Here is a 7,784-nt window from a genome sequence, read left to right on the forward strand (position 1 = left end):
ACCACAATGTAAAAATTCTTAGAATTATCTTTTGAAGGAATAAGTTTGAGGTGAGAGACAGGCCACGCTGTTCTGACACAACGCTTCGCCTTTCATCAACAAGGCCTCGTTTAAACTGAGTTTGACAAGGTCTGGGGAGTTTGCTGATTGGCCTGGCATTTAGCTGCCAGGCTCATGTCTGTCTGAGTTTATGCTGTACAGACAAAGAATTCATAGCAAAACCTGAGCTAGAAAGATTTCGGCGGGTTTTGCCAGGCGCCCCTCTTTCTGTTTGGGATCTCCGACACGTATCAATTCTCACTCCTCCACCAGAAACATGGAACCTGGATACAGTGACGCACTTTAAGTCACTCTTTGCTTTTCCCAAACACATCTGAAGTCACATCTAATGACAACATAACACACGGCTAAGGTCTCCAGCTCAGGAAACAGAGGGTTCCTGTTTTTGAGTCCAAGCTCTATTGTTATCTCAAACAGCAATTTGACAGTGTATGTTCTCTCTCTCTCTCTCTCTCTCTCTCTCCTTCTGTCTGGTTTTTCTCTCCTTCTCCAGCTCTTGCTTCACACACTTGTTATATTACACAATTATTATCTATCTAAATCTTGGACCCTATATAGCTCTGTAGTAGCACACATTCTTATCTGGACCTTTCACTCTACAAATATTGACAAAGCCAGAGAGATAGAGTCAACAAAATTCTCCATCACCACTTTTCCTGTTTTATCTATGCCTCTTAGCTTTGCTCTGTTTGGAGTCACACCTATTTCTGCACTTGAGGATCAAGTATCCCCTCTGCCATCGCTCTGTCTCTCCCAATCCGTCTCACACACTGTCTTTATGCTTTTTTTTTTTTTTCCTCACTCGTCTACAGTACTATATTCTTCACTCTCCTTAAATTCTCTGCGCGTTGTGGGAACCAAGGTGCCGCATGCAGGCCGTTGTGCAGCTGAAGGTGTTAGGGGGATTGAAGAAAAGTCTGGATAAGCAACAGCTGGATTTAATGCACCATTAAGGTCACTGGTTGTTCAAGCTGCACCTGCAAATCCCCTGATTTCACCCCCCTGTCTAAACCTCTCTCCCCTGTCTACTCCCTCCCGCCTCTCATTTCTCTGTTGCCCTCTCCTCTTTCGTCCACATACTCGGTCACCCCTTCTTTTCATTCCTAGTCCTCTCAGCTTTCCCTCTCTTGTCCTGTCAGCTATGAAATCCCCCCCACACCCTCTCCTTTCTGTTTTTTTTTTTTTTTTTTATCGAGAATAACTGCTGCGACTGCTTCACCCCTCTCTCGCTCTGGTCTCCCACATCCCTGTCTCCTTTTTTTTTTGTTTTACTTTGCACTCGGTCTCTCTCTCTTTCTCTCCTTCTTTCTCAGTCTCAGTGTCTCTCTCTGTCTTCTTTCTTTCAGTTTCATACCCCTCCTGCTCACAGGCTGTTGTGTTGTGTCTGCCAGGCCTTCTCGGCTGGAGCACAGGTTTCCTGAGTAGTGGAACGGAACAGGAGCTGGCAGGGAGATACACTGAGAAAAGCCAGCTCGGCTGTTCCCACTGAGCGTCACACACGCTCACACTGCTGCTCATACCGATGCATTGCAGGCAGGACACAACACACGTTAAGATGTATGTAGTGATGCAGCATGTCATGGGTAATCCCACCTGGATTCACTTTAATGTGTCAATGCAATGGAGTGAACTGACCTTGACGGTCTGATATGCGTCATATCACTTCCTATTAAGAGAAGCACGTTGAACACAGGGTCTAATTAAAAAACAGGATTATTTGATTCAATTTTGGATTCATTTTAAATCTCCACTTTTTTACTCCTTTATTACAATTTACATGTAGGCATGTTATTATTTGGAAATTATTAGGATTATAAGAATTTTGATAACCAATTGATACATTAAGTAATTTGTCAAACAAATACGAACATTCAATTTCAGCTTTCACAAATGTTAAGATCTGTTGCTCTAATATAATGTATACATTTTTTTCTTTTATTATCAGTGTTTATTTTTTTGTTGTTGTGAATTTGTAGATGTCATCCTGGTTTCGATTAGTGGATTATTAGAAGCTTAATTATAAAAGTAATCATCAGCTGCTTCTTTTTGTTCTGCAGTTCCTTCTTACGAAATTAAAATGCAGTGAAAAGGGACAGATATTTAGAACCCATAATAGCATGTATTGGGGCTGTTTTACAAAGCCACAAAGCTATTCTCAAAATAAAGCATTCTCTAAAATGTTTTGACAATGCAAACGTATAAAAGTAAATGTGTATTTCAGGATTTTAAAAGGTTTACGCAGCACACAGACATAAACCCTGACTGTCTTCCAGTCATGCATATCGCAGTCTCCATAAACAGAAGAAACAGGCTTTATCCCTCTGGCAGACGTGCAGATCGTCACTCGCACTATTAACACTAATGCAGACAAACATAAACACCACCCTCCCAAGAATAACTCTCCATTTTTCCCCAAAGAATGATGTTTATTTCTCAGTGGCTCTTTGGTGTATCTCTCGCCCCAGCTCACTGAATAATGTTTACACCTACTCCCACTCCTGATTTCACCCTGGAGAGATCTGTGCCCTCTGCACCTGGACAGTTCACCGCCCTGAATGAATGGACATTCCCCTCAGCACCTCAGGAGAAACTGAGATCAAACAACAGTGAGCTCCCTGCGGCCCCCTAATGAAATTGTTGTTGGATTCCTCACTTTGAAAAAAAACCATTGGTATTTATGGGTAGCTTTTAGCTACCGCTAATGGTAATCTCATTTACAAAATGGCTTTTCTAAATTAATAGGATGACACGTAGAAAGAGTTGTGTAATGTGAGTCAAATGCCTTACTGGGGGCCTCATTAAAGGCTCAGTTCAAATAAATTTTTTTTTTTTTTTTATCTCCCAGGAGATCTCCCAGGACCCCGGTGTTTTTAACACCAGACAAGAATCTAGTGAGGCATTTAAATGAAAAACACAGACAGCAACAACATTTGAGATTTAGGAAAAACCATTAGGAGTTGTGGTAATTAATCTTTCTGACCACTGTCTTCTCACTCCACTCTTGGTCCTTTCGAGTGGTCTTTACCTAACAAAACATGAATTATACATTAAAATATAATATGAATTCACCATGATATCAAGGGTGTATTAAAAGTTATATAATATATGAAATACGTTAATATAACGTTAGTTTTAATATAACTTTTGCATGCGAATAAAACACATTTGCAAGAAAGATAACCAACACTTTTTAATCGACTTGTTTGAAATTCGCGAGTAAGATAAAACAGTAACTCCATTTCCCATAAGGCACCACGTTTCTTGACGTCATTAATCTGCGCAGAGCTGAGGTGGCGTTTGAAAGGAGGTAAACACATCGGTTTATTTCGTCTAACAGATGTATTGAACGAAATGTCATCCAAACAAATGATTTCATTCGGATGTATTGCTTTTGCACAGCGGTTGTATTCTCATCACTAACGCGCTGTTGTTGTTGTTGTTGTTTTTTTTCCTCCCTCGTGTTTGGTAGCCAGAAAGCTAACACGTTGCTCCTTCAGTGTGCTAAAGCGAAGCTAATTGAATAAACAGCGCTTTAACTGCTGTTTGTTTTTGTTTTTGTTTTTCTCTCTCTCAGGTTTGTTTTCCGGCTGCATCACTGGCAAACTTTTTCACCATGACAAAACTTCTGCAGTGGCTGTTCGGCGTGTCGCTGGTGGGCGCGGTTTGGGCTCTGGTTACCTTCGACCTGTTGGACCTGAGCCTGCCGCGGACGTACAGAGAGGTCGCCTGGCCGATGCCTCTCTATCTGCTGGTGTCGTTCGGCTGCTACTCTCTGGCCACGGTGGGATACAGAGTGGCCACCTTCAACGACTGTGAAGAGGCAGCGAAAGAGCTACGGGGACAGATCAAAGAAGCCAAAGAGGACTTGAGAAAAAAGGGCTTAAAGATGTAGGAATTAAGACCCTTTTGAGACTTGAGAGGAAAGCACGGACCAGTGTCACCACCACACGACGCGGTGTATACACACTTGTGATGCCGGAGCTTCTTGTTTTAGGATGTGTGAAAGGTGTTGGGAGAAACTGAACTTTGAACCGACGTCCTCTTTTGTTGTTTCAAGCAGTCACGATCTGATTTTCCTCTTCGTACAGTCTTATTCTTTATCATGTTTTGTTGATAGGATGTTAATCAAATACAGTTCAGCCAATGAGTTACTGTTTATTCATAAATGACAACTGTGTGAAGCTTTTTAAAAGATGGTTTTTTTTTTTTTCGTTTTTTTTTTCATGATCACAATTTCAAGCCCTCTTTTATAAACTACCTGAATTCCACCCAACATTAGTTTCTGTTCTAATCGGTTTGTATCATGTTTGAAAAACAATTCATCCACCAGCTGCTGTTCTCTAAAATACCGACAAAAAAAATAAAAATGAAACCAGAAATGTCACATCAGACTAAAGACTGTTTCCGCTGGGAATTCTCAGAATCTTTGGCTCTGCCTGTCGCTCTCAAATAGAGGCTGGACCTTGTTTTCGTGTGTCTCTGGAGATTGTTGCTTGTCAGTGTCGATGGACTAGATTTTATCTGTAAAGAAGTGTACATTCAATTTTTTTTTTTTTTTTCAATTTCAGACTTGTGCCCTGCAGGTAGCGCTGAGAATGAATAAAATGGGAATCTATTTTCTTCAGTTTTTCCGCCTGCGAATGGATGTGTGTTTGTGGGCTGGGTGTTCGGATAGGGCCAAGAGGTATGCGAGTATGTGCATGAGTGCTCGCCTGTATGATGCATTCCTCCACCAAGCATAGCCCACATGGCCTGAAGGCTTTGTATTAACTGCTCAATGCCTCCCTCTGTATCATTGACAGATCTCTTTTGTCCCACATTGTAGCTAACAACACAAAATATTCATTATCCCGCATTTCTTTTTCTCCCCTCATAGAGGTTTGTTACAGAAATAAGAAAATGTAAGCTAAGTATGTAGTTCTGAGGTATTGTGATATTGGCAGCTACAGTTCCTTTGTTGAGCCTTAAAAGGCTGCCTGTGCTCATTTTCAGTGAGTCCCTGCTGTGCACAAACAAAGCGTAGCCTGGCCAAAGGCATCATTATCGGGCTTCAAAAGCTCCCATAACTTCTGAACAAATGCAAAAGAGTTGGCAATTCCCTGTGTGCAAGCTCTGCCTGTTGTGCCGTTTGGCTGCAGCCTCATCATGCCTTGCAACGTCACCCCCCGTGAATGTCTGCAAGCTGTTGCTAGAGCAGGCTGGATGAAAGACAACCTGCTATTTACCAGAAAATCATTTACTTTGGCAATTACACCAAAGGCTTCCCTCCGTATGCAGCTATGTTCTTACTCGTGGCCACATTAAATAGTCAATCAATTTTCTAACATTTATTCTGCCCAAATCGAACTTTGAAGACATCCATGTGTTCGTTTTTCTGCAGAATAATAGATACAAAATATACTTTAGATTTGGCCAAACATTTTCTATGCCATATTCAGTACGCGTATGAACAGTGAACGCATTTGTGACGCCTTTTTTTCTTTAATCCCATATTTCCAACACAATACATAAGCTCCATCCCAGACTTCAGCATTTACTTAACAGCAACTGTAAGTAGATGTAATCTGATGCAGACAGAGATGTTTATGAAAGCTGCCACAAATGACCTCAAATGCTTTTTCTTTTTTTCCCCCTTCTTTGTTAAATCTCCTGTTATTTGCAACAAACGTGAGGCGACTACCATCACCACGGCTGCAGCTTGGTAGGTGAGTGGCAGTATTCACGAGAGAGGATGCACCGGAGTACAGTAACATGAAGCACTGAGCAAAATCCATAATAATGATTGCATTATAATTCAGTATCTCTGCCAGCATACTCTTTTGGCTCAGAGGTGAGGGGTTTGCTCCTCTCGATGAGGAAGCTGCGCAGAGCTGCCTTTGCATTTCAATTGACTTCTTAAAGATTCACCTCTGTCTACTTGGAGAGCTGTTATTAAGGGGCATCGTTTTAGCAGAGCAGCAGTTAACAGGCTTTGAATTGTTACCTGAGCTTTGCAGCTGCCAGATGATGGGAAGGAATAAAGCTAAATTGAGAGGTGATTATCCTCTGTTGCTAGTTTGAAGTTGTGTGACTCAAGGTCCTTTGTTGTTCGCCTAAAACAAGCTTTCTTTGAAAATGGATTCATCAAAAAGTTTCAGGCAGTAGGATGCACCTTTTTTTTTTTTTTTTTTTTTTTTAATAAGTAAAATTAAAATGTGATTTTATTCTTTGCTAAATTACCTGTCTGCACGGCAGGTTCACTTTTCAGTTTACTTTACAGTATGTGTGGAAGACCAGTCATGCCAGGGAAAGCTTAAATAGATCAAAAGCTATATGCATGACAACTTGTGATAAAAACTCATCAGAATGAGACACACTGACTCAAAAGTGTGACTTATTATTTTTAATTAGTGGGTGTTGTTCACAGTTGTAAGAGGCAGACAGAAATATTGTGTTATCATTACTTGCATGTGGTGTCTTGCTGACTGATTTTATGTTGTTTAATAAGTTTTGCCAGTTTCAGCTTTTTTACCTGATACTTTGATGCTGCTTTGTTTTGCCGCATGCCCCCACATATTTTTCATGCAGGGATAATATCAGTGTACAGGTGGCCGCAGTAGGTTTAAAACTTTCCATAACTGCTTGTATATTTTTTCTTTTCCCGGCACTGAGGAGCTTTCCTTTATAGTTGCTGGAATCAAACTTTCCTGCAGACCTTTGTTTATTATCATTTTTGGTGTACCAGGGGAAATCGGACCTAAATTTGATCAGAAATAATATAAACTCTATGTTGAGATTCTGTTAGTTTTTATATTGGACATATGAAGCTGGTTTGTTGAGCATTATTTAATGTATTAGTTCATTCTTGTATCTGTACAGTTGTAACATGTACAGTATAAGTGGTCAAATCTAAATCCTCGTGCAGGTGTTCTGTTTTAGGAGGTCTCCGGGTAGGTGAGTCACTTACCAACATTACGTAATTGTTCTGTCTGTCTTCAACAATGGAGGATTTAGACAGCGAGGAAGTTGACGAACGTGCACAGAATGTTTTTAACCTTCAACTCCTAAGTGGCAAGGTGAGTGGCGTCAGCTAATTTGGGAGAGGAGCCGAAAAATAGGAGGAAACCTTATGTGGATAGAGATGATGAGAGTGGCAGGTCACAGGGTTGTGCCCCTAGCATGGCCCCACTGAGACCTTGAGACACTATAAAAAAAAAACTTTCCAGAGACACTCAGGAACATTGCTGAGAGCAAATCCATCTCGACAGGCTGAGAACCAAGACTGAAAAATGATAGGTTATCATTTTTCTGCACCAAAAAGAGTTCTTTTCCCCACCCACACATTTCACAGCAAAACCTCAAACCCATCTAGAGACAGACAGAAAGGGAGACGGACTTCGTAATCGAGGCCCAGAGCTGAAAGAGATGGCGACTTGGTACATTTGATACAGACACAGAAATGGTGAACAACGGCAGTTGATGACAGAGTGACATATTGAAAGAGGAGATTGACACAGAGAGTGAAGTAAAAGTACAGAACAAAAGAAGTGTGGAAGTCAGAGTGCATAAAAAAAGGGAAAGTGACCAAGTGACGCAGACAGGAAACCAAAGCATGAGCTGGAACAAGACAGATGACCCCGGCAGTGGTGACGGAGAGTGTGTGACAGGACTTTTCGGGAAGAGGAGACCACACCCCGACCGCCACCGATGGCGGGGGACCAAACTGTGCTCCGGCTTATTCTGCA

At 41.4% G+C, this 7,784-nt stretch overlaps 1 protein-coding gene across 1 annotated transcript; it reads left to right on the plus strand.

Annotated features, from left to right (window-relative positions):
• Positions 1-3,322: 3,322 nt before the first annotated feature.
• Positions 3,323-4,687, plus strand: dpm3 (dolichyl-phosphate mannosyltransferase subunit 3, regulatory). The gene is made up of 2 exons (XM_069700052.1): positions 3,323-3,367; positions 3,635-4,687. The coding sequence occupies exon 2, from the start codon at positions 3,674-3,676 to the stop codon at positions 3,950-3,952; it is 279 nt and encodes a 92-aa protein (XP_069556153.1). The 5' UTR covers positions 3,323-3,367; positions 3,635-3,673; the 3' UTR covers positions 3,953-4,687.
• The last annotated feature ends 3,097 nt before the right edge of the window (positions 4,688-7,784 follow it).

Source organism: Brachyistius frenatus, unplaced genomic scaffold, assembly GCF_029030835.1.
Source record: "Brachyistius frenatus isolate BFR_SWC_R1_liver_20210118 unplaced genomic scaffold, ASM2903083v1 Contig_2, whole genome shotgun sequence".
NCBI classification, from domain to species: Eukaryota; Metazoa; Chordata; class Actinopteri; family Embiotocidae; genus Brachyistius; species Brachyistius frenatus.

Coding starts and splice junctions, on each gene's coding strand:
- dpm3 (XM_069700052.1), top strand. CDS start 3,674: ATGACAAAACTTCTGCAGTGGCTGTTCGGCGTGTCGCTGGTGGGCGCG.